This window comes from Dendropsophus ebraccatus, chromosome 8 (genome assembly GCF_027789765.1).
Source record: "Dendropsophus ebraccatus isolate aDenEbr1 chromosome 8, aDenEbr1.pat, whole genome shotgun sequence".
Classification (NCBI taxonomy): domain Eukaryota; kingdom Metazoa; phylum Chordata; class Amphibia; order Anura; family Hylidae; genus Dendropsophus; species Dendropsophus ebraccatus.
Genome location: NC_091461.1, coordinates 122,930,140 through 122,956,249, shown reverse-complemented (window position 1 = coordinate 122,956,249; position 26,110 = coordinate 122,930,140). Strand labels below are relative to the sequence as shown.

Genomic DNA, 26,110 nt, shown 5'->3' with positions numbered 1-26,110 from the left:
ACTGCAAGATTTGTAAGGTAAATAGTAAAGTGAAAAAATCTCAATTTTTTTTTTAAACCAATAAGTTTAAAATACAAATGTGATTTAAACCATAGTTCATTAGTGACACATTCCCTTTAAAAGCGTAGCTCTATTTTCATATGGTGAATTATTAGAGAGTGGCCTGAGTCCTCTGTTCTGGATCTTCATCTCATCACATAATCTGAGATCTTTCGTTTAGACTAAAACTAAACTCTCTGTTCTGCCTGTGATGATAAGGAGGAGACTGCTGGAAAGTGATCTGTGCTGCAGCGTCAGGTGACACCAGTAGATAGAGGAGACAAAAGATGATGTTCATAGCTCAGCCTCCTCCCTGTTTTATGATCTCTGTACAGGTCACAGAGCATGCCCAGACTCCTCCTCCATGCAGGTCATTGGGACAGCTCCTTTCCATTTTTACCTTTTTCCATAGTTTACTGTAAAGCATATCCCTAAATGCTATTAAAAGGCTTAGGCAAAATGTCTACCCCTATTATAATGAACTTAAAAGAAAATTTTAAAAATTGCTCTCTGAGAACAGAAACTGATCAGTAAAATGAACTCGTTCTAGTATCTGGCCATAAATTTCCCTTTAAAGAGGTTGTTCACCCAATTTTTTTTGTTTCAAATTAATTGGTGTCAGAAAGTGCCAGAAAGTGCTAGAGATTTGTAATTTACGTCTATTAAAAAAAAAAAAATCTCCAGTCTTCCAGTACTTATCAGCTGCTGTATGTCCTACATGAAGTGGTGTATTCTCTCCAGTCTGACACAACGCTCTCTGCTGCCACCTCTGTCCGGAACTGTCAGGAACTGTCCAGAGCAGGAGAGGTTTTCTATGGGGATTTGCTGCTTGTCTGGACAGTTCCTGACATGGACAGAGGTGGCAGCAGAGAGCACTGTGTCAGACTGGGGAGAATACACCACTTACTGCAGGACATACAGCAGCTGATAAGTACCGGAAGACTTGATATACTTTAATAGAAGTACATTACAAATCTCTGACACTCTCTGGCACCAGTTGTTTTGAAAAAAAAAAAATTTTTGTTACACTACCAACTTTGGATAATTTTAAGAAAAGTTTCTCACAGCGTCTGATTTTTAGAAGCGGCTTCAAGTGCGTTCGTCCTGCTAGAAAATGAGCTGTCAGTATGATTTATAAAACTATTAGAAGACGTTCTGGTGTTGCCCAGGTGGACGAGTACGGAAATAGCTATCGGCTTTATTTAAAGATCGCGCTCAGGTGGAGTGCCAGGGCTGAAGGCGGGCCGACATGTCTGGAGTTTGCTGTGATGCCCAGACGGAGATTGCGCTGCGTTTGCAGAATATTTATTAGAAGTTGATAAGAAGTGCGGCACGTTTCTGGCCGACTCCAGGGAACTGGCTTATTATTATTAACAATGTTTTTAGAATTTTGTCCAAGAGCCAGAAGTGAATGTGAAGAGAAGAAGCGATGGGTTACAAGCTAACGCTGTAGCTGAAGGCCCCATGGCCCTAGTGAATGAGATTCCCGTGGTCCTAGTGAATGAAATCCCGTGGTCCTAGTGAATGAGATTCCCGTGGTCCTAGTGAATGAGATTCCCGTGGTCCTAGTGAATGAGATTCCCGTGGTCCTAGTGAATGAGATTCCCGTGGTCCTAGTGAATGAGATTCCCGTGGTCCTAGTGAATGAGATTCCCATGGTCCTAGTGAATGAGATTCCCATGGTCCTAGTGAATGAGATTCCCGTGGTCCTAGTGAATGAGATTCCCGTGGTCCTAGTGAATGAGATTCCCGTGGTCCTAGTGAATGAGATCCCAGTGGTCCTAGTGAATGAGATCCCAGTGGTCCTTGTGAATGAGATTCCCGTGGTCCTAGTGAATGAGATCCCGGTGGTCCTAGTGAATGAGATTCCGGTGGTCCTTGTGAATGAGATTCCCATGGTCCTAGTGAATGAGATTCCCGTGGTCCTAGTGAATGAGATTCCCGTGGTCCTAGTGAATGAGATTCCCGTGGTCCTAGTGAATGAGATTCCCGTGGTCCTAGTGAATGAGATTCCGGTGGTCCTAGTGAATGAGATTCCCGGTGGTCCTAGTGAATGAGATCCTGGTGGTCCTAGTGAATGAGATTCCCAGTGGTCCTAGTGAATTAGATCCTGGTGGTCCTAGTGAATGAGATCCCGGTGGTCCTAGTGAATTAGATCCTGGTGGTCCTAGTGAATGAGATCCCGGTGGTCAGGCCAACATTTATAGCTAAAAATAAGTGATGAGTTTCTGAACTGTTTAGATTGGTCATGTGACTCCCGTCATCTGGAGAAGTTGGATGCCACCTCCAGTCACCGGGAGTCAGATGCCAACCGTCCGGGCTCCATAATGTTCTCCAAAGCTGAACAGTTCCGCAACTCTGCTCAACACTACAAGTAACAACTGCTAGGAGGTGAACCATCCACATCAGCGTGTGCGCTCTCATCCTGTTCTGCTCTCCTCCCTGTGTAGGCACAGCAATCTCAGTGTGAGACCTAAGGGACTGTCCTCATTGGTGAAGAGAGGCGGGGTGCCCGAGGCGCTCAGAGCTGAGGTCTGGCAACTTCTCGCTGGCTGCCACGAAGATGAAGAAATGATGGAGAAGTACAAGATGCTCATCGTAAAAGTAAGAGACGTTCATCAGAGATTCTGCACCTTGGGAGGTGGTTTATGCTTTCAGGGAACAGGGATAGTTGGTGTGTGTATATATATATGTGGCCTTAAAGGCTTAAAGGGGAACTCTGGTGAGTCTTCTAGTACTTATCAGCTGCTGTATGTCCTGCAGGAAGTGGTGTATTCTCTCCAGTCTGACACAATACTCTCTGCTGCCACCTCTGTCCATGTCAGGAACTGTCCAGAGCAGCAGCAAATCCCCATAGAAAACCTCTCCTGCTCTGGACAGTTCCTGACATGGACAGAGGTGGCAGCAGAGAGCACTGTGTCAGACTGGAGAGAATACACCACATTTTCGCCGGAGTACCCCTTTAACTTACCTGTTCACCTTGGTGTGCTGTCAGGAAACATAATGCCATCAAGAATTGTCTGTGGCTGCAGCTACCAGGGGATATGGATCTGGACGCCTATGATCACAGTCTTGTCCAGGCAGGGTAGGATTGTGTCACTACTGTGATGACGGGAGCGGGATCATTCAGCCCTATGTTATACGGATGTCGGCCTAGTAGAGCCCTACCTCGTGTAGAGAGAGTTGATCCTCTGATGGGAGATAAGTCTGTTTTGTAAAAATGAATTGACGTATTAGGAAAAACCACTGTGCAAAGTGCGTATCCTCCGTGCCGCGAAGCCTGTCCCTCGGCGCGTAGAGGACTGTGCAGGAGGATGCTCTCCGTCGTTCTGCGTTCATTGATCGAAAATAAGGTACCTGGCGCAATGTTCTGTCTCTGGCGATGATTTTGTTCTTTATTTGCTCTCTCGGTTTTGACCCTTGGCTTAGTATCTGACGTCTTTTTGGTCCTGATTTGTGGTCCGTCCGTTCTTGGTTGTTGCTGACGCGGACTGCTTGCGGACCTTGCACGCAGCAGTGAAAGGACTGTTGCCTAGTTAAGCCACATTGACCTTACGGACTGGGAAGCCCTGTAATGGAGAGCTTCCCCGCCTGGCATCATGTATCAATATTGTGCCGGGAGTGGGGAAACTGTTTGCATCTCCCTGGCACTGTGTGGCTTTGTCACTACAGATATGCAGAGGTTCAAACAGTTTCCCCGCTCCCGTCACAATACTGATACATGATGCCAGGCGGGGAAACTCGTAAGGTCTGCAAAATTGTGGACGTGTGAATGTGGCCTTAGGGTCTGTTCACACTACGGAATCAGCGCCAAAATTCTGCATGGAACCCCCACCCGTGCAATGGGTGCCAAATCTTTTCTGCTGTGTGTTTTCAAGGGTGACCGCACGAGCCTCCGCTCTCTCTGTAGAATCAGAGCTCAGCTCCCACAGCAGCCAATCAGAGCTTAGCCTTCATTTAAGGAGAGCTGAAAGCTGAGCTGTGATTGGTTGCTGTGGGAGATGAGCTGTGATTGGTTGCTGTGAGAGCTGAGCTGTGATTGGTTGCTGTGGAAGCTGAGCTGTGATTGGTTGCTGTGGGAGATGAGCTGTGATTGGTTGCTGTGGGAGATGAGCTGTGATTGGTTGCTGTGAGAGCTGAGCTGTGACTGGTTGCTGTGGGAGATGAGCTGTGATTGGTTGCTGTGGGAGATGAGCTGTGATTGGTTGCTGTGGGAGCTGAGCTGTGATTGGTTGCTGTGGGAGATGAGCTGTGATTGGTTGCTGTGAGAGCTGAGCTGTGATTGGTTGCTGTGAGAGCTGAGCTGTGATTGGTTGCTGTGAGAGCTGAGCTGTGATTGGTTGCTTTGAGAAATGAGGTGTGATTGGTTGCTGTGAGAGATGAGCTGTGATTGGCTGCTGTGGGAGCTGAGCTGTGATTGGTTGCTGTGGGAGCTGAGCTGTAATTGGCTGCTGTGGGAGCTGAGCTGTGATTGGTTGCTGTGGAAGCTGAGCTGTGATTGGTTGCCGTGGGAGCTGAGCTGTGATTGGTTGCTGTGGGAGCTGAGCTGTAATTGCCTGCTGTGGGAGCTGAGCTGTGATTGGTTGCCGTGGGAGCTGAGCTGTGATTGGTTGCCGTGGGAGCTGAGCTGTGATTGGTTGCTGTGGGAGCTGAGCTGTAATTGGCTGCTGTGGGAGCTGAGCTGTGATTGGTTGCTGTGGGAGCTGAGCTGTGATTGGTTGCTGTGGGAGCTGAGCTGTGATTGGTTGCTGTGGGTAGTCTTCCTGCACCCTTTGATAACCCTGGGCCATATTCTTTATACGATTAATAACTCGGTGCCTAAGTTAGTGAGAACGTTATCTGCTGCTTTCGGTGGAACTGACTGTAATGTGAATAGCAGCCTCCTGACCGTAAGCGGGAAGAGAGAAGGATCGGAAATGTTGAATTTCAGCTGCCGTCCCCTTTGTGTCTGGCAGTGGCTGATCTCCCCTTTCATTCTTGCCCAAGCCCATCCAGATCGGTATATTTTCTACATTAAAAACACCTTCCATTTACTTCAATGGGAAGATGCTTTCACTATGCACATAAGGCTGAAAGACCAGGAGGGCTAATATTAAAGAGCGTGTCACTTTTCAGAGCGCTCCACAATGGATTTGGCGCTGAGACATCACAGCATTGTCACCGCGCTTTACCTGCCAGAGATTTTTCTGTATATTGATGTAGTAGCACTGAGCACTGGGTATGTTTATGTAGCAGAGCTGTGTGTCTGTGGTGATGTATGGGAGGTATGTGTTTCTGTATATTGATGTAGTAGCACTGAGCACTGGGTATGTTTATGTAGCAGAGCTGTGTGTCTGTGGTGATGTAGGGGAGGTATGTGTTTCTGTATATTGATGTAGTAGCACTGAGCACTGGGTATGTTTATGTAGCAGAGCTGTGTGTCTGTGGTGATGTATGGGAGGTATGTGTTTCTGTATATTGATGTAGTAGCACTGAGCACTGGGTATGTTTATGTAGCAGAGCTGTGTGTCTGTGGTGATGTAGGGGAGGTATGTGTTTCTGTATATTGATGTAGTAGCACTGAGCACTGGGTATGTTTATGTAGCAGAGCTGTGTGTGTGTTGCCCATGCAGCAGAGCTCTGTGTATTTGTGGGTATAATGTTCTGTCATGGAGAGTGTTAAAGTGGACCTGTCATTTCAATAAACTTTACCCCTTCACTGCCTTAGACCACCAGGAAACTGTTTTCAGTTGTGTAAACCAGGGGTCCATCTTATAGTCAGGTGCATCTTATAAAGCATAAAATACAGTGTAATAAAAAAGTCAGCAGCAGCGATCAGGTACACGGAGGGGGGATAGAGCATAATATGGAGGAGCCGTAGGTGTAAGTCATACAGTCACTTACATTTACAATAAGCAGATACAATATTTTCCTGGAGAAAGTCGCCTGTTGTGGGTGAAATTTTTTTTACCTCCATCAGACAAACATTTCTGAGAATCTCCGACCCCGTCCTCCTCCCCCTCCTCTCCTTACATCCACCTTCTGAGACGTAATTCGGTCCCATTCCCGCTCTTCCTTTTGGCAGCATCGGTGCAGGGACACACAGGGTGACATCTATCTGCGCTGCCGCCTTTAGCTTTGTGTGTAGATAAGAAACAGGCAGCGTGGTGGCAGGCGGGTGGCAGGCGCTGGGTGACGGGTTCCACTCACACAAGAAACCTTTATTTCAAGAGACTTAACAGGATCCGCTTGCGTCGCTGACATGAACCATTGTGCTCGTCTGCTTTTATTTTACTGTCCTCGTCTTTTCTCTCGGTAGTTGTATTGTCACCGTGATGCCTTATATGAGATATTGCTAGACTCATGTATAAGAACGTTCTGAGGGATAACCTGTGGAGCGCCACTCTTGTGCTCAGGTTGTGTGCGGTATTACATCTCACCTCTATTCACTTCAGTGGTACTGAGCTGCAATACCACACACTAACTGAGGACAGAAGGGGCGCTGTTTCTTTTTAATCCTGGACAAGCCCTTTATGGGTCTTTTCACACAGCCAAATATTCATATGATTGTGGCCGCAGACTAGCGCCCATTGGTGAGTGCCTTTAAGTCACAGTTAATTGCATGGCCGGACCACATGAACGATCACTGTATACTTTCTGCGGCCATTTAAATACATTTGGCCGCACATTTATTAAGAGTCCTGCCCCCTTTCACCCAACCAGATTTACTAAAAGGTGCACGCCCCTAGGTTGAATCCTGCAGCACCGGTCTGGCACAGAAATCTACAGGAGGCTACGCCTTTTACCCGCTTGTTGCACCTCCACTTAGCTCCCCCTTCAGGCATTGGGCATATGTGGCTTACAGCTGGCCCACGTTACTGAGAAGGTAAGAATCTGGGCCTTCTCTGTGGCGCACGTTTCATAAAGGTCCCCTCCTCCTGTTCAGACGTGTGCGGCCGATATCAATGACTTAAGATTAAATCAGCTGTTGAGCAAGCGTCACTTGTCGGCAGGTCGCTCACCCTTTCACACGGGCCGATTATCGGGTAAATGAGCGTTTTTTGGAACTTTAAAGGGGTTATCCAGGGCTACATAAACATGGCCTCTTTCTTTCAGAGACAGCACCACTCTAGTCTCCAATTCAGGTGCAGTTTGCAATTAAGCTCCATTCACTTCAATGGAACTGAGCAAAACCCCGCCCAAGCTGGAGAAAGTGGCCACGTTTATGTAGCGCTGGATAACCCCTTTAACAATAATTGGAGTGTGTGAAAGGGCCTAAGGGCCAGTTCACGCGGAGTAAAACTGGTGGAATCCCGCCAGCCTCTGTGTCATATTGGTAGTCTATGGAAGACTCACGTGCCTCCTCTCTCTGGACATGTTCATTCTTCTGCGCAGAGAGAGGAGGCGCGTGAGTCTTCCATAGACACAGAGGCTGGCGGGATTCCGCTAGTTTTACTCTGGGCCCTGGCACTGCTAATCCTTAGTGTGCTGTATGTCCGCCATTTCACATCATTAGGGCGGAGTACTGTGCATACAGCACAGTGAGGTGTAGCACTGCTAGGGCCCAGGGAACAATAGGCTCCACCTCCTTGACACTTTTCATTGCCTGAATAAAAGCCTTTTTAAAAAAATAAAATTAGAAGCGCAGGCGCAGACAACAAAGCTATGTTCTGAATGCTTGAATTAATATCTATGCAGCGGTGCCACCAGCTCGGTAGGTGGTCAGGGAGCGACAGTGTCCCCTTAAATTGTTACAAAGTTACAAACCGATGGAATACCAGGAAACACAAAGGAAAACATTCTCCTGATCATTAAAGGGGCAGTGGCCAAAGTCCCCCCTTCTCAGGCTATGGCTTTTTTCACTTCCTTTGAGTGGAGGGCGAGAAGCTCCGCAGTGATTGGCTGCTCTGTCCAGCAGCACTGTGCTCTTCCGCTCTACACTGTGCTGTGCTGTCCAGCTCTGCTATGCCAAGTGCCGTCCTGACAGCTCCACGGGTGAGGTGGCCCAGAAGTGAGGGAGTCACCGGCCTGGCCACTGTTTTTGATATAGTTGTTTTAATGAGAATACCCCTGTTAACATTTTGGGGTAAATAAAACCCCTTTAATTTCCAGTACAAGTATTTCCTCGCATTCTACGACATCCTTCCAAATAAAATATCTCATTGTTCAAAAGGGGAATAAAATAGCGGTGAGTCTTGGTGTTTGCTCGTCTTCCCTCCCGGTAATCCCCGCTCCGTGAAGCGGCAGGCACTTTCTGGAAGGCGCAGTGTTTTTTTTTCCTCCTCCTAAATAGCTTATTAATCTCTTTCATGTAGTGCGGCACGGCTGGTTACCCTGTTAGTGGGCCAGAGAATATTTTTACTACCCAAATTGATTGCGGCGTTCTCCCCAGCACTTAGCAGGAGTGACGGCGCAGACAGTCCGGCTGAATGATGCCGCCCAGAATAGAACGGGATTAGATGGCTGAGAGGTCAGAGCTCTGCATCCACCCCGTGTCTACAGGCAGTGCTCCTCTATGGTGGCCGGGTTATCCAGGTGGACTCTCAATTGTCTTTTTCATCTATAGTCACCTATTGTTTTAAAAGTTAAAGTGAATCTGTGACCCCGACTGCCCACTGATCTGACGACACCGCAGAATAAATATAAATGAAAGCGTTCAGAACATACTTTTGATGCCTGTGACTGTGTTTTTATTTTCATGTGAATAGTGTCAAAGAGGCGGAGCCTATTATTCTCTCGGCCCTGTCCATTTGGCTTCCTGTAGACTTCTGTTACACATTTAGCTTAGTCAGGGTCTCCCAGGAATAAGGGACGGCAATTGGAAAAGATTCCGGATTCAGGACATTTATTCATCAGGACATTGATGTAAATCTATTTCTGAGCTTGAGAGTCCAGTGGTTGGTCCAACTGAATGTGGTAGGAACGCCCACTGGACTCTCTGAATGGGCAGAGATTTAGATCAGTGAAGTATAAGTCATCCTGTGTCTTTTCTGATATGGAGGGATAGAATGATATAAGCAGTCTGCTCAGCGACCGGTTCCCTATCCCCCCCCCCCGTACCTGGGTATATACATGTATACCTCTGATGGCAGCCTCATTGTCTGTATTGGCAGTGTTTATCCTGGTTCCGTCTCTCCACGTTCCCATCTCTCCCTCTTCTCTCCCTCCTCTTCCTTTCTGGTGTTATTTTCTAATAATTGAATCTGTCCATGAAGACGCCTGTGAGAGACTGACAGGGAAGGTCACTGGGTTTCCCGAGCCTCAGACCCTGATTAATTACTGCTCTCCTCCATTCTGCCGCAGCCCCTTGTCTGGATGCTGGAAATGAGCTGTGTGATAGAATGGGGTTATACCAGATGGGACTATCCGCACCAGTCACAGGATCACTCCCATGGAGGCAATGTGGGCAGACGCTCTGCTGTCTATCTGCCGGCCACCTATATTCATTGCCGGTCACCTATATTCATTGCCAGTCACCTATATTCATTGCCGGTCACCTATATTTATTACCAGTCACCTATATTCATTGCCGGTCACCTATATTTATTACCAGTCACCTATATTCATTACCGGTCACCTATATTTATTACCAGTCACCTATATTCATTGCCAGTCACCTGTATTCATTGCCAGTAACCTATATTCATTGCCGGTCACCTATATTCATTGCCGGTCACCTATATTTATTACCAGTCACCTATATTTATTACCAGTCACCTATATTCATTGCCAGTCACCTATATTCATTGCCCACCACCTATATTCATTGCCGGTCACCTATATTCATTGCCAGTCACCTATATTCATTGCCGTTCACCTATATTCATTGCCGGTCACCTATATTCATTGCCCACCACCTATATTCATTGCCAGTCACCTATATTCATTGCCCAACACCTATATTCATTGCCGGTCACCTATATTCATTGCCGGTCACCTATATTCATTGCCGGTCACCTATATTCATTGCCGGTCACCTATATTTATTACCGGTCACCTATATTTATTACCGGTCACCTATATTCATTGCCAGTCACCTATATTCATTGTTCACGACCTATATTCATTGCCGGTCACCTATATTCATTGCCAGTCACCTATATTCATTGTTCACGACCTATATTCATTGCCGGTCACCTATATTCATTGCCGGTCACCTATATTCATTGCCGGTCACCTATATTCATTGCCGGTCACCTATATTCATTGCCGGTCACCTATATTCATTGTTCACGACCTATATTCATTGCCGGTCACCTATATTCATTGCCGGTCACCTATATTCATTGCCGGTCACCTATATTCATTGTTCACGACCTATATTCATTGCCGGTCACCTATATTCATTGCCGGTCACCTATATTCATTGTTCACGACCTATATTCATTGCCGGTCACCTATATTCATTGCCGGTCACCTATATTCATTGCTGGTCATGCTTATTTATTGATTGTCACGTATATTCATTGCTGGTCATCTATATTAATACTCATTGCCGATCACTTATATTCATTGCCAGTCATCTCTATTAATACTCATTGCTGGTTACCTATGTTCATTGCCTCACACCTTTATTTATCGCCGGTCACCTATATTCATTGCCCCACACCTTTATTTATCGCCGGTCACCTATATTCATTGCTATTCACCTGATGGCAGATGATGTGCGAGAGAAGGGATGGATCCTTTTGTCATCAGGGGACAAGCCGTCTCTGGCAGCAGCTTTCTCCCCTATGATACTTCCCCTAGTCGCTCTTTGTTTGCCAATTTCTCCCTTCAGTCACCCCCTCCCCACTTCTCCCCCCTTCTCTATAGACTTCTATGGACAGCATGTACCCTGATCCCTCAGTAATCTTCTAGTCTGTCTTTCCTTTCACTACAGATTTGAATTGTTTTGAGTGAATTATATATTTAGAGGAGGAGGGGGTGAGAAAGGAGCCTGGAGTGCGGAAATGGAAGTGTCTTTCATAGATTTTTATCATTCTTGTAATCCTAGTGACCATTCCATGAATTCATATTTTCTCTGTGTTTTAGTGTTAATGTTCGCTGGGTGGGATCTGCCTATGTCCTCAGGTGTTTAGATCCAGAACTCTCCGTTACATCTAGGGAACAGATTTACCGCCACCTTGTTAGGGCTACGTGCAGAAATGAAAGCCAAGAGCGATGGCCGTCGTCCATTACGTCCACATTCTGGTAGTTTTCCATTTGGAGGAAAAGTCTGGATTGTCTCAGTTTTACTGATTGAGGCGGGTCAGCTGAGCAGGTTATACATCTTCCTGCTCCATTACATTTGATGCAGTTAATTAGATTGTTAATTACAAGCAGGAATTTTAATGTAATCTGCTATTTGTTGTGGATCCTGCAGCCAGATGTAAGCCGTCACGGTCATCAGCCGCCATCTTGTTTTAGAGCAGGAGGATCGCAGCAGATTGACGTATAGTGTATTAGGAAAGGCTTCAGAATATTTTAGTGTTTGTTCATTTTAATACCTCCTTTTTTAAAGCTATTAAGTCCAGTGGGCGGTCTTATTAATGATTGACAACTGTCTTTTTAGAATTTTGCATAAAAAGATAACTGGCAATCACTAGTTCCACCCACAGGACTCCTAAGCTCAGAATGAGCATGAAGATTAAACGACTCTGTACCCACAATCTGTCCCCCCCAAACCGCTTGGCCGTCTGATAGCTGCTTTTACTCCAAGATCTGTCCTGTGGTCCGTTCGGCAGGTAATGCAGTTATTGTCCTAAAAAACAACTTTTAAACTTGCAGCCCTGTGTCAAATTGGCGGGTCCTAGAGTGTCTGTGCCCTAGCCTTGCACCACCTCTTCGTCCCTCCTACCCACCCTCCTCATCATTAGGAACGCTCCTAAAGGATTTTCAGGATGTAGGGGTGGAGAGACGGAGAGGCGATGCAAGGCTAGGGCACAGACACTTTAGGCCACGCCAATTTGACACAGGGCTGCAAGTTTAAAAGGCTTTTTTCGGACAATAACTTCATCACCTGCCGAGCGGAGCCCAGGACAGATCTAGGATTAAAAGCTGCTATCTGAGGGTGCAAGTGGTTGGGGGGGGGGGCAGATTGTTGGTACAGAGTCGCTTTAACCCCTTAAGGACCGGGGCAATTTTGATTTTTGCTTTTTCGTTTTTTCCTCCTTGTGCATAAAAGGCCATAGCACTTGCATTTTTTCACCTAGAAACCCACATGAGCCCTTATTTTTGGCGCCACTAATTGTACTTTGCAATGACATTTTGTGTTTTTAGTGGATATGTGTTTTTACGCCGTTCGCTCTGGGGTAAAACTGACTTGTTATATATGTTCCACAAGTCGTTACGATTAAAACGATATGTAACATGTATAACTTTTCTTGTATCTGGTGGCCTGTAAAAAATTAAAACCATTGTTTACAAATATATGTTCCTTAAAATCGCTCCATTCCCAGGCTTATAGCGCTTTTATCCTTTGGTCTATGGGGCTGTGTCAGGTGTCATATTTTGTGCCATGATGTGTTCTTTCTATCGGTACCTTGATTGTGCATATACGACTTTTTGATCGCTTTGTATTAACATTTTTCTGGATTTGATGCAACCAAAAATGCGCAATTTTGCACTTTGGGATTTTTTTGCGTTTACGCAGTTTACCGTGCGAGATCAGGAATGTGAATAATTAATAGTTCGGGCGATTACATACGCGGCGATAGCAAACATGTTTGTTTATTTATTTATTTACTTTTATTAATAACCTGGGAAAAGGGGGGGTGATTCTGACTTTTATTAGGGGAGGGGATTTTTACTAATAACAATACTTTTTTTTTTTACTTTTACACTTATACTAGAAGCTCCCCCTAGGGTTAGGGTTATTCCCCCCCTGGGGTTACGGTTATTCCCCCTGGTGTTAGGGTTATTCCCCCCCTGGGGTTAGGGTTATTCCCCCTGGTGTTAGGGTTATTCCCCCTGGGGTTAGGGTTATTCCCCCTGGGGTTAGGGTTATTCCCCCTGGGGTTACGGTTATTCCCCCTAGGGGACTTCTAGTATAAGTGCTTTGATGTCTCATAGAGATCTCTGCAGCATAGATATGCTGCAGAGATCAATGAGATAGGCACTCGTTTACTTCCGGCTACAGACTCTGTCCCCTTGAGATGAATGTGAGACATTACTGAGCGCGCTCTGTGACCTGTGAAGAGGTCATTCCACAGGGAGCTGCTATTGTCTCCCCTATCTACTGGTGTCACATGATGCTGCTGCAATGCTGTACAGATCACTTTACTGCAGCCTCCTCTTATCACCACAGACACAACAGGAAGTCTCAGCTTAGTTTTAGCCCCAGTGGTGAGAATGAGAACTGCAACATATCAGGATTATTATATAATATAGAGAGAAAAATGGAAAATTAAAAAAATGTCACTATAAAAACATACACTAAGTTATTATCTGATGACACTGTCCCTTTAAGGAAGGAGATGTTCTAGGCCATTGACCCAGCAGAGGGCACCTCTGGGTTTCTCAGATGGAGCAGAGACGTGTCCGCCGGTGGAATACGAGGGTCCGGGTGGATAAATTGGATGTAACTTGGGAATCAATAAATAATCAAGACAATTCGGCAAATGAAGTTGAGACGAATTTGAGCGGATGAGGAAGACGTCACATCCCGGTCCTGCAGGTTGTGTGTCCGGCACGTTTCACCTAGCGGGGCTTCCAAGGTTGAAGCAGTGATTCAGCAGCTACATGCACCCATTTCCATTGAGGTCAGTGCAAAGTGCGCTCTACCTTAATCATTGACCAGAGCTCGCTGCCTGCGCCCCCCGTCCTGTAACACAGTAACATGCTCAGCATCAGCCGATTGCCGGGAATATGCCGAAGGTTTTCCATCTATGAGGTGTGAAACTAATTCCCTGTGCGCGGAGCTCCTCATTCACCAGGCCTGTATGGCACAGTAGTATACAGTATACAGCTCTATAGAATTCCCTGCACTCCCCGGATCACTACCAGACGTTATTTGTAACTCGCTTATTTATAATTCTATGACAACTATTATTCTAATTGATCTTTAGGAATAGAGAAATAAAGAATGAGTGGTGTGAGTTACTCATTCAGGGTAAATACGCCCGCTCTTTGTAACTTTGTAAGGTCATTTTTTCCTTTATTTTATTGACTTTCTCCAAAATATTTAATTGTATACTTTTAGTTAGTTTTTTTATTTTTGTTTAGTATTACGTGGTCCACGTAGTTCTGGATATTCCTTTTATCAGCATCCCCTCCAGCTGTTGCAAAACTACAACTCCCATCATGCCCTAATACATGGGTGGGGAACCTTCGGCCCTCCCGCTGTTGCCTTCATCTGTCCAGGCAAGATGGGACTTGTAGTTTTGCAGCAGCTGGGGGGGCCGGCAGGTTCCCCATCCCGGCCCTGATAGAGGAAGCTGTTTGGCATGATGGGAGTTCTAGTCCCTCTTCTTTCAGCCATATAACAGTATAGCAGATAGCAGAATTCCTAGTGAGGATTCTATGTCTTAGACCAGAGGGATAAAACTTGCGGCCCTCCAGCTGATACAAAACCTGGACAGCCAAAGCTTTAGCTGGTGGGAATTGTAGTTCTTCTTGCGGCAGCAGTTTGACAATCCTTACTGGTTAAAGGGGTCCCCCAACAGTAAGCCAATCATAGAGTGTGTGTAATAAGTGTTCTCTTTCCCAGCAGGATTACTACAGTGGAACAGAAGGGTGAGGGGAGAGAATGAGATTCTTTCTTATTTCCCCCAACCCCTTCCCCAGGTATTCTGAATATTGTGGTCATTGCCAGGACTACCCCTTTAGGGCTGTATTATACAACATGATATTAAGGAGCAAGCGAGTGCCGACCGGTCAGATTAGTGCTAGCTGGCTCCTCGTTCCCTGCTCACTGTCAGGAACGGGGGAGAAGCCGGAGGGGCAGGCCGGACAGTCCTTAGATGGTCCGGGGAGCCCATAGGAGATAGCCGCGGTGAACACTGCGACCGGTTCTGAAGTCCCGCCCTTTTCCACTCCTCTCTGTGCTGATTGGCAGGTTGCTGTGTATAGCTCCTTACCTGAGGGGCGGCCATCTCCTTCAGGAGACCACTGTGGTTTTTCAGAGCTGTTATTAGCCAAACGGCAGAACATTTTTTTTGTACCATTTTTATCTACAGATGATAGTACAGATCCCTAGTTGTGTGTGTATGTATATATATATATATATATATATATATATATGTGTGTATGGGCCCCCAACCTAGGAGAACATCTCGTACTGCGGGGGTCATAGTCACCTGCAGTCCTCATCCGCGTTCCTGTAACCATCTGCGCCGGGCGTTTTTTGCCGTATCCCGCCATCTCGTCCAGACTCCCATGTCAGATGGCTTGAAGTGGTGCATTCACCCTCCGCGTCTCCGAATGTTACATTTCCAACCATTAGAAGGCTCCTTCACGTCTTATTTGACTGGTTTCAAAATTGCAGTTGCCATAACAACTTTGATATTTCTTTATTGTTATGGCAACTGATGAGCTAAAAATAATATAAAGAGACACTATCTAAAAAGACCAGCCCCCCCCCCCCTTTCCTCCCTTCATACATATATATACATTTTTTTATTTCTTTTTATTGTACATTCCAGGAGACCCGGTTCACTATGCCGATTCTCGGCTAAAAGGCGGAGCCGTAAGTGGCCAGATCGCAAAGATATTTCACCACTGGAGTCTAAGTAACAGGGTCCTGAATAGAAATGAGACCCTTTGTGTAACGCACCCTGTTAGAGCGAGTACTGACTAAGCGTGCCCCCCCCTGTTACATTATACGCGGGGTTCCTTGACTGACATACAGTCCCCAGCAGAGATCGGTCTGCAAACATTTGTACATTGTCTTAATACCTTTATAACATTTGTAGTACATGTTTCCTGTCATTGCGGAGTTTCCCGCTCCTCTCCTGGGCTCCCGCACAAGGGTTAATTGTGTATTCCTTGGAGAAGATGAATTTGCATAATATCTCGTTAGCAGGCCCAGATTTGACGGCGACAGGAGGAGGCTTGGAGGATATCCATTGGCTGGCATCCATCTTTTCGGAGTGGCTGCTATGCACTGGAGATGCTGGGTTTCCTCTTTCTGCACTCACCACCGCCATAGTGACGAGGCCGGGACACGGATCTCATTACCCGGATGGCGGGCGGCTCTGTTGGCTCCTTATTCCTCCGTATTTGGCTTTCTGGCTGGCCCCTATAGTCTTTGCTTCTACACTCTTTACACTTTGTTGTATGGACTGTCCATATAGATTTCCCTAAAAATGTATTTGTAGCAACAGCTGCCCCTTTAATTCCTGAATAGTTTTCCCAATGCCACCAACTAGTGTTGTTACCAGCTTGGCCAACTATATGATGCATGTATGGGCTGATCCACCAGCATGGCTGCCATTTCTGTCTTAAAGGGAACCAGTCAGTACATGTATGGTCATCGGACTCCCAGAATGGCTGCACCCACCTGACAGCCAAGTCTCCGGTGGTGTCTGGGGCTCCGGGCTCTGTGGATTTATGTCGGGTAAAATGCATTTTAATGCCGCACGTGAGGCAGGGGGAAAGCTATGGACTAGTCATCTGGTCTGTGACTATTCTGTCCTGTCAGTGCCGCTAACCGGCCTCCTTGCCTGTCAATCACCCTGCAGAGCGCGCTGACAGGACAGAGAGCTGTCACAGCCCATATGACTAGTTCATGGCTCTCCCCCGCCGTGCATGTGGTATTAAAATGCATTTTATCCAACATGAAGCCCTTGTAGCCCGGATCCCCGACACCACCAGAAATATGGATGTGGTTTGTTCTTTGGTAGACAACCCCTATAAGGGGTTATTCCTATCGCTGAAGTATCCCATCCTTTATACTGTAAATGCTAGATAAGGCCGGCACACAAGGGTCCCGTCACGGCCGACACACAGGGGTCCCGTCACGGCCGGCACACAGGGGTCCCGTCACGGCCGGCACACAGGGGTCCCGTCACGGCCGGCACACAGGGGTCCCGTCACGGCCGGCACACAGGGGTCCCGTCACGGCCGGCACACAGGGGTCCCGTCACGGCCGGCACACACGGGTCCCGTCACCCCCTGACTCATACTGCAGGGGCTTTGCAGACCCCTCTTCTCTACAGCTTTGAATATCCCTTTATATTTTCTCGGTATCAGGATAGTATTTGAATGGATATGATCATTTCCAGTTTTAGGCTTTAGGTTTCTTTGTTTAGGGTGGTTAATCTGCACCTCCTCAATGCGACTCCACCATATAGCAGCCATGGGAGAAGGTACAGGCTCCAGAGTGGCCTCCGCACGGGCACTGGGGCCGGGACCACTTGTCCTATTATTTCACTATTTAGCCAAAACGGGGAGTGACACTCGCACAGATGACGTATAATACTAAGAGACCCCAGCGTTGGTGCCCAGGCGCACGTGTGATGGCCACTCTGGGGTCCATGGATATTAGGAGTTGTATTGGAAGAGTTGAAGCCTATCCGCTCTTCTTCTCCCCGATGGCGATCCAGCAATGAACATGACGAGGAGAGTTGGTTGCCATTCTTTGCTACCATAGGGGAATCGAATGAGACATGATGGAGTTGCTTGGCAACTAGGACTGGTGGGTGGGTACAGATTGCTTGCAGAAGAGTAACCCCCTTCATGCCAGCGTGCACCAAGTCAGGACTCCCGAGGCAAATTATTCATATAGGGGGCAAAGCCGACATCATGCTTCACTGTTACCCCTCTGTACGGACAGTTATTACTTACACGCCGCTCCTTAGCGCGGTGGTGGGTGTTATATCTATAGTCATGAATGGGGGCAGCCTGTCAATAACATGTTCCCTTTGTGGAGTTGTTGAGGTGATTTTATTATGTTTTTTTAATGTTGGGGCCGGGTTTAGTAACACGGATGAGAGACGCTGAGTCACGTGCTGTTTAGCCGTTCTTTTATTCTGATGGAAATGTCAAGGTAACATCTCATCGTTTTTTATTTTATTTTTTTTTACGATATGATTAAAGAATATCTGTGGAAGCGACCCTCCCCGCGCGCGCGCTACCCGCCAGTAAACAAGCCTCACCGCTTACAATAATCACCCATTCAATTAAAACCTTTTCTTTTTGAGTTTTTGGTCTTGATCTGTAGTCTCCCCAGCCGTCCCCGAGCCTCCTGCTCTCATTATAATCCAATCTGGGCCATTTATAATCATTAGAATATATATGGCCGCGCTCCGCCACCGAACCGCACTGACTAAGACAAACAGCGGCTGAGTGGCGGCGCCCCGGTCTGTGCCGTGTATTTATGTGTCGGCCCTTTGTTCTCCCGCAGATGATTGTCGTGTCACTGATTAATCATTCCCGGGAAGGGTTCTGCATGAGGAAGGGTTCGGATATCCGCAAGCTAAAGGTGAAGCGAGAGAGAACGCCGGGTCCTTGTAACGCTGGGTTCACGCTGCGTTTTTTTGCAGTCAGTTTTTACACCTGTTTTTGCGCATCCGTTTTGATCTGTTTTTCCGTTTAATTCTAAAACAAATCAAAAATGCATCAAAACTAATCCTTTTTTTTTTTTTTTTTTTTAAATGTGCACAAAAGGGGGTCACCCAAAACAGACCCATTTTGATCTTTTTTTTTTATTTTTCTTTTTTCAACTATACCAAGTCAATTGAAAAACGGATGCACACAAATACAAAAAAATATAAACAAAAACATGAATAAACAGACTGCAAAAAACGCAGTGTGAATGCAGCCTGATATTTTAAGTGTGGGGTTACATGCCTGCCGATGGATGCAGCAGATCTGAAATGCTAACACTTCAGGTGAAAACCTTAAGAGAGACGAAATCTGAAATGAGGACGTGACCGCCATTCACCCCGGTGTCATCCCTCTGAGAGGAAGCGGTGCACTAGGAGGAGGTGGCCACCACTATTTTCTACCCATGAAAAGCAACACATAGTAACATAGATAGAAGTAAGAGGCCTTCATCCGCTCCACCAGTGGGCGGAAGAGAGAACTGATGATCGATCGCTCGTCATTTGTTAAAAGTGAGCTGTTCGCTTAAAAGGGGCACTCCAGCATTATTTTCAACTGATTTTAGAGAATTATATTGATTTATAATTTACTCTAATGTAATTTAATTCTCTGCTGCCACCTCTGTCCATGTCAGAAACTGTCCAGAGCAGCAGCAAATCCCCATAGAAAACTTCTCCTGCTCTGGACAGTTCCTGACATGGACAGAGGTGGCAGCAGAGAGCACTGTGTCAGACTGGAGGGAATACACCACTTCCTACAGCACATACTGCAGCGGATAAGTACTGGAAGACTGGAGATTTTTTAATAAATGTAAATTAAAAATCCATATAACTCCCTGAAACCAGTTGATTTTAGCTGGAGTGCCCCTTTAAACCAATCTTCATCTCCTTTGGAAAAAAAAAATCCTTTCAGACTCCAAATGCAATCAGAATAAATCCTCGGATCAATGACCTTTCTCAAGTATCTAGTTACTATATAAAGGTCATCCAGGCCCCTTCTACACTTTTAGTGAGTTCATTGTGAACAGTTCCTCTGCATCATTTTGGATATCCCTTTGCTACTAGTGTGTTGTGTTTTTTTTTTGCTGTGTCGTCTTTCCACCATCAGAACATGGAGACCTTTCCGTATTGATATGATGAGTGTTAATGTGTTAGCTGGAGGCTTGGCGCTTCTTGTTTGTGTAGTACGGTCTCTTTACTCAGCACTTCCTATTGTGTGCGGAGTACAGACACAGCTATTACAGCCAATGTATGGAAACTAGCAGAGCCATCAGTGTAAATACCATAATCGCTCTATTCTTATAGATGTCTCCATATATTCCTCAGTGCAGTTATATATTACGCTCATAGATCCCAAACAACAGAAAAACACCCAATCAGGCAGTTATGGTGAAGTGCACTAAAAATTGTTTTCTTTCTAATCAACTGGTTTCAGAAAGTAATATAGATCTGTAATTTACTTGTATCTCCAGTCTTTCAGTACTTATCAGCTGCTGTATGTCCTGCAGGAAGTAGTGTATTCTCTCCAGTCTGACACAGTGCTCTCTGCTGCCACCTCTGTCCATGTCAGGAACTGTCCGGAGCAGGGGAGGTTTTCTGTTCAATCTTTTTATTGAAAAATTTTCTAAAGTATTTTAACAAATGCCCAATAAAACATGTATTTGTACAACACGCGGCATAGTAGGATACAATAAAGCTTATGGTTACATGTGAGATATAGTAACATAAAAGTCCGGTTAACTAGGACCATGGTGAAAGAGGAGTAAACAGGAACATTAATATAAACTAAAACAGAACCATCTTCATTGTTCATGGGTCAGTTATTAGAGGGGTTAGCAGGAGAGGTTTTCTATGGGGTTTTGCTGCTGCTCTGGACAGTTCCTGACATGGACAGAGGTGGCAGCAGAGAGCACTGTGTCACACTGGAGAGAATACACCACTTCCTACAGGACATACAGCAGCTGATAAGTACTGGAAGACTGGAGATTTTTAAATAGAAGTAATTTACAAATCTATATAACTTTCTGGTACCAGTTGATCTGAAAAATTTTTTTCCGCCTGAGTGCCCCTTTAAGCAGTGTGAGCCAGGACAGTGGAAGTCTCCAGAACATATAGCCTTGAGCTGAGGTCTCCGTACACCACACTATGTTCTCCGAGCTGCTACATAGACGCTGAAGCCGCTAAGCACATGCTACTAACAGCCGAGTAGCCGCCAATTACAGACATTTGCAATGAATGCGACCGTCTACAAATGGCCGAGACCGAGAAGTTACGATTCTTAGCTTTTGGTTTGTGTTTTAGCTGTGACCTTTAGTTTGTTACACATGGATGCCTTACAGTGACCCAAGCAGGGACCCCTGTCCTCTATAGGAAGCAGCGTGAGGTATAAATAGTGCCGAGAAGAAGCCTTTTATACTTGAAACGGCCGTCGCTCTTTAGTTTTTGTGGAAAGCACCCTTTACTGTCCCAATAAAGCGTCTGTTACCCGATACTGGTGAGTGCCGCCTTCACTATATTCTCTATTGCCAAGATATAGCTGGAGCAGCACAAGTGGTTGAGTGTTATTACATATGGGAGTGTCACGCTGAGGTCTCCGTCTGGGTTCCTGTGCTGAGACGGTGCCGACAGTTTGCCTTTTGTAACTATAAATGCCTGAAAGGTGCTGTATGAGTAGTGTAGTATAATGGTACATGAGACGAGGGGCACGAGTATACAAGTATGTGCTGCATGTACGTAGACGCTGTCACAGGGGGAGATTGATCAAACATGGTGTAAAGTCGCCCCTAGCAACCAATCAGATTCCACCTTTCATTCCTCTCAGACTCTATGGAAAATGAAAGGTGGAATCTGATTGGTTGCCGGGGGGATTTGAGCCAGTGTCACTTTACACCATGTTGGATAAATCTTCCCCTGTGTTTGTACGTAGGAACGAGTGTTGATTGACCTGTCAAACTGTTCGGGTTCCTCAATGTTCTGTGAACCTGACCGTGTTGCCTCCAGCTTCTCCAGCAGTCAGATGCCCAGCATTCAGGTTCAGAGAACGATGCCGAACCCGAACAGTTCAGCAAGTTCACACAGCACTAGTAGGGACTCACAGGGTGTCACAGGAACCCCCCAACTTATATCACCCCCAGAAGTCAGAAGAGCCTTAATCCCCCCGCCCCCCCCCCAAAGGTCCAAAATAGTCTCGAAAGATAAAGGGTAAATGGACACTAGACTCTATTCTAACCTGACTCTGTAGATGAATAGGTTGTACTCTGCAGTAAGTGTGTGCGTGCGCATATATACGTCACATAATGTACACGATCTATATTCCGTATCAGGAAACATGTATTTGTGTTAGTAAGAAGGTGGAAGCACTTGAAGCCCAGCTGGACTGTGACATGTCCCAACCTTTGTCTATTTCCCTCTAACTGTGGTAGTAAAGAGGCAAAAACGCGATGGTTGGTAGAGAAGAGCGCCCATATGAGTATAGGGAGGACTCGCCTTCTTGTACAGTCGGCATTTGACTCCTAATGGCTGAAGAAGTTGGATGCAGCCTTAGTGTCCTGTAATACATGGGTACAGTCTATGGCCTATGGTCATATCCACGGTTTCCAGGACGTCCAAGGGCTGCATTCAACTTCTCCAGGCAGTGAGAGTCAGTTGCTGAGGGTTCTGGTTTGGACAAATGTAAGTGTTCAGGGTTAAGCAGGTTTTTTCATCACGATAAAAAACCCTAGAAAAAAAAGGGGAAAGGGGGATTACTGGCAGCACTTATCCTTCCCCACATGATCATGGTGGTAGCGGAGACTTTCCTAAACCTAGTGTAGTGCGTGAGCTTGCACTCCAGCCGCTGTGTGATCCTGGTATCAGTCTTCCACAATACTATTTATACTGGCTTGGACCATCTCTTTGGTGCCATTAGGGGGCGCTGTCTATTGCTGTCAGCAGGCCTCACTGTTTTTATTTTGGCCGGCCACCAAAGGACAGCCTTTACTCTGCGTCATCTCTCCGTCTCCTGCTTAATAGTAACATTCTGCTGCAAATTTCTCCTTTTTTCATTTGTTCTGGTGTAAGAAAATGCCCGGTAGCCTCCTGGGGGAAGACACTCCAGATCCTGGCCATTAGCTGCGTGGTATGAAGTCAGCGGCTTCCCTTACTGACAATGTACTGGGTCACATTGAATATCTGTCGGGTAATTTTCTGGAGCTTTTCAAGCCAATATGCACTTGTGTCAAGAGCTTACCATGATATCGTTTGAGAAGATGAAAAGTCTCTGACACAAAGGCGAGATAGACATCGCTCCTCTGGCTTTCATTCTTCACTGTTATGCCAAAGAAATCTTTTACTCTAATGGAATTTATCACCAAGATATAATACTCCATTCTGCTGCATTGATAAATGGTAGGAAAGGCTGTAAGTACTACACAGGCAGCAGCTAGACGGGCCCCGAGTGACCGGTCCTGGTAGGTGTCACAAGTATCCGGAGCCATGCTGACTGCATCCACAGCTGCTGAAGGGTCCATAGAGCCAACACCACCATCCAAGTGCTCCCACAGATGCTCAGTTGGGTTCAAGTGTGGGGATTTTTGGGGGCCTTGACAGTATTGATCATCTTCTTCCAACCAGTGTTGGATATATCTAGCCATGTGACATATCTCAATGTCACCCCAGGTGGACAATCAGTATGTATGGGTGAACTTGATCTACAAGGATGAATTCATACCAAAATTTATTGAGATCCACATGGATGAGAGGCCCAGAGAACATCCCCTAGACCACAACGTTGCCCCCACTAGTTTGTGTTCTCTCATCAATGGCTGCAGAAAGATTGTCGTCTGATGTTTATCTCCTGACACAGCAACATACATCCAGACAGTGTGACTCATCAGAGGAGACAACCCTGTACTGATGCTTTACCAACCTTCAGAGAAGACAGCCCTTTACCAACCTTCAGAGAAGACAGCCCTTTACCAACCTTCAGAGAAGACAGCCCTTTACCAACCAGCAGAGAAGACAGCCCTTTACCAACCAGCAGAGAAGACAGCCCTTTACCAACCTTCAGAGAAGACAACCCTTTACCAACCTTCAGAGAAGACAGCCCTTTACCAACCTTCAGAGAAAACAACCCTTTACCAACCAGCAGAGAAGACAGCCCTTTACCAACCAGCGGAGAGGACAGCCCTTTACCAACCAGCAGAGAAGACAGCCCTTTACCAACCAGCAGAGAGGACAGCCCTTTACCAACCAGCAGAGAAGACAGCCCTTTACCAACCAGCAGGGAAGACAGCCCTTTATCAGCCTTCAGAGAAGACAGCCCTTTACCAACCTTCAGAGAAGACAGCCCTTTACCAACCAGCAGAGAAGACAGCCCTTTACCAACCTTCAAAGAAGACAGCCCTTTACCAACCAGCAGAGAAGACAGCCCTTTACCAACCAGCAGAGAAGACAGCCCTTTACCAACCTTCAGAGAAGACAGCCCTTTACCAACCAGCAGGGAAGACAGCCCTTTACCAGCCTTCAGAGAAGACAGCCCTTTACCAACCTTCAGAGAAGACAGCCCTTTACCAACCAGCAGAGAAGACAGCCCTTTACCAACCAGCAGAGAAGACAACCCTTTACCAACCTTCAGAGAAGACAGCCCTTTACCAACCTTCAAAGAAGACAGCCCTTTACCAACCTTCAGAGAAGACAGCCCTTTACCAACCAGCAGAGAAGACAACCCTTTACCAACCTTCAGAGAAGACAGCCCTTTACCAACCAGCAGAGGAGATGACTCTTTACCAACCTTCAGAGAAGACAGCCCTTTACCAACCTTCAAAGAAGACAGCCCTTTACCAACCAGCAGTGAAGACAGCCCTTTACCAACCAGCAGAGAAGACAGCCCTTTACCAACCAGCAGTGAAGACAGCCCTTTACCAACCAGCAGTGAAGACAGCCCTTTACCAACCAGCGGAGAAGACAACCCTTTACCAACCAGCAGAGAAGACAGCACTTTACCAACCAGCAGAGAAGACAGCCCTTTACCAACCAGCAGAGGAGATGACCCTTTACCAACCAGCAGAGAAGACAGCCCTTTACCAAGGTTGGCAAAATGGAAGCCTTTTCTGCCAGTGTAACGTTTTTGGCGCTGATCATCGGTCTGCCCTTGAGCTTGTTTGCTGAACATCAGGAATAGAGAGAATGATCAGCCAATGATCGTGCCATCGGCTGATCATTCATTTAGGTTCAGACCTAAAATCATAGTTTGCAACCAGCGCATCACTACGGTGGAATAGTGGTGCGCGGCGACCGACGATTTCAGCAGCATCATATATTACCTGTCCGGGCTGCAGGTCTTCTTCTTCCTCCCGGACCCGTGCCGCACCAGCTTCGGAGCGGGGCTGTCTCAACTGACAGACCGTTTAGCCAATCACTGGCCAGAACCGCCGCGGCCAGTGATTGGCTAAACAGTCTGTCAGTTCAGACAGGCCGCTCCGAAGCTGCTGTAGTGCGGGACCGGAAGAAAGAAGAAGACCTGCAGCCCGGACAGGTAATGTATGGAACAAGGGCTGCAAGGACATCGGTAACGATGTCCCTGCAGCCCTCCCTTAACATTCATCAGAACCGTGGAATAGGCCCAGTAAACGAGCGCCGATCTAGCAGATCAGCGCTCATATACATCGTTTATCGTGCTTTGCTGGGCCAGTGGAATAGGACCCTTAGGGTGCCTTCACACATACCGACTCGCAGCAAAAAACTCGCAGCGAGTTTCTGCTACGAGCCGAGGTCCTGGAAGGCCCCTATCACTACATACAAGCAGTGGTCTGAAAGACCGCTGTGTGTATGTAATGCAGCCGCCCCCTTAACCCCTTCGGCTCCCGCACTGCTGTCTCCATACATTACCTGGCTCTGGCTGCACGGGGTCCCGGGGTCCCGCTCTGCCGCCCAGCCAGGCATGGAGTGCATACAGTGTGACATGAGGTGGCGGTATAGCCAGGCATGGAGTGTTTACTGTGTGACATGGTGGCGGTATAGCCAGGCATGGAGTGTATACAGTGTGACATGAGGTGGCGGTATAGCCAAGCATGGAGTGTATACTGTGTGACATGAGGTGGCGGCATAGCCAGGCATGGAGTGTATACAGTGTGACATGAGGTGGCGGTATAGCCAGGCATGGAGTGTATACTGTGTGACATGAGGTGGCGGTATAGCCAGGCATGGAGTGTATACTGTGTGACATGAGGTGGCGGTATAGCCAGGCATGGAGTGTATACTGTGTGACATGAGCTGGCGGTATAGCCAGGCATGGAGTGTATACAGTGTGACATGAGGTGGCGGTATAGCCAGGCATGGAGTGTATACTGTGTGACATGAGGTGGCGGTATAGCCAGGCATGGAGTATATACTGTGTGACATGAGGTGGCGGTATAGCCAGGCATGGAGTGTATACAGTGTGACATGAGGTGGCGGTATAGCCAGGCATGGAGTGTATACAGTGTGACATGAGGTGGCGGTATAGCCAGGCATGGAGTGTATACTGTGTGACATGAGGTGGCGGTATATCCAGGCATGAAGTATATACAGTGTGACATGAGGTGGCGGTA

The 26,110-nt window shown here is 46.8% G+C and overlaps 1 protein-coding gene across 4 annotated transcripts in view; it reads left to right on the top strand.

Annotated features, from left to right (window-relative positions):
• Positions 1–26,110, top strand: part of RABGAP1L (RAB GTPase activating protein 1 like) — a 233,521-nt gene that overhangs the window by 71,096 nt on the left and 136,315 nt on the right. For all 4 annotated transcript variants that reach the window (XM_069981650.1, XM_069981649.1, XM_069981651.1 and 1 more), the window contains one exon: positions 2,490–2,643. In XM_069981650.1, coding sequence (XP_069837751.1) covers positions 2,490–2,643 — 154 coding nt within the window. The remainder of the gene's footprint in view (positions 1–2,489; positions 2,644–26,110) is intronic.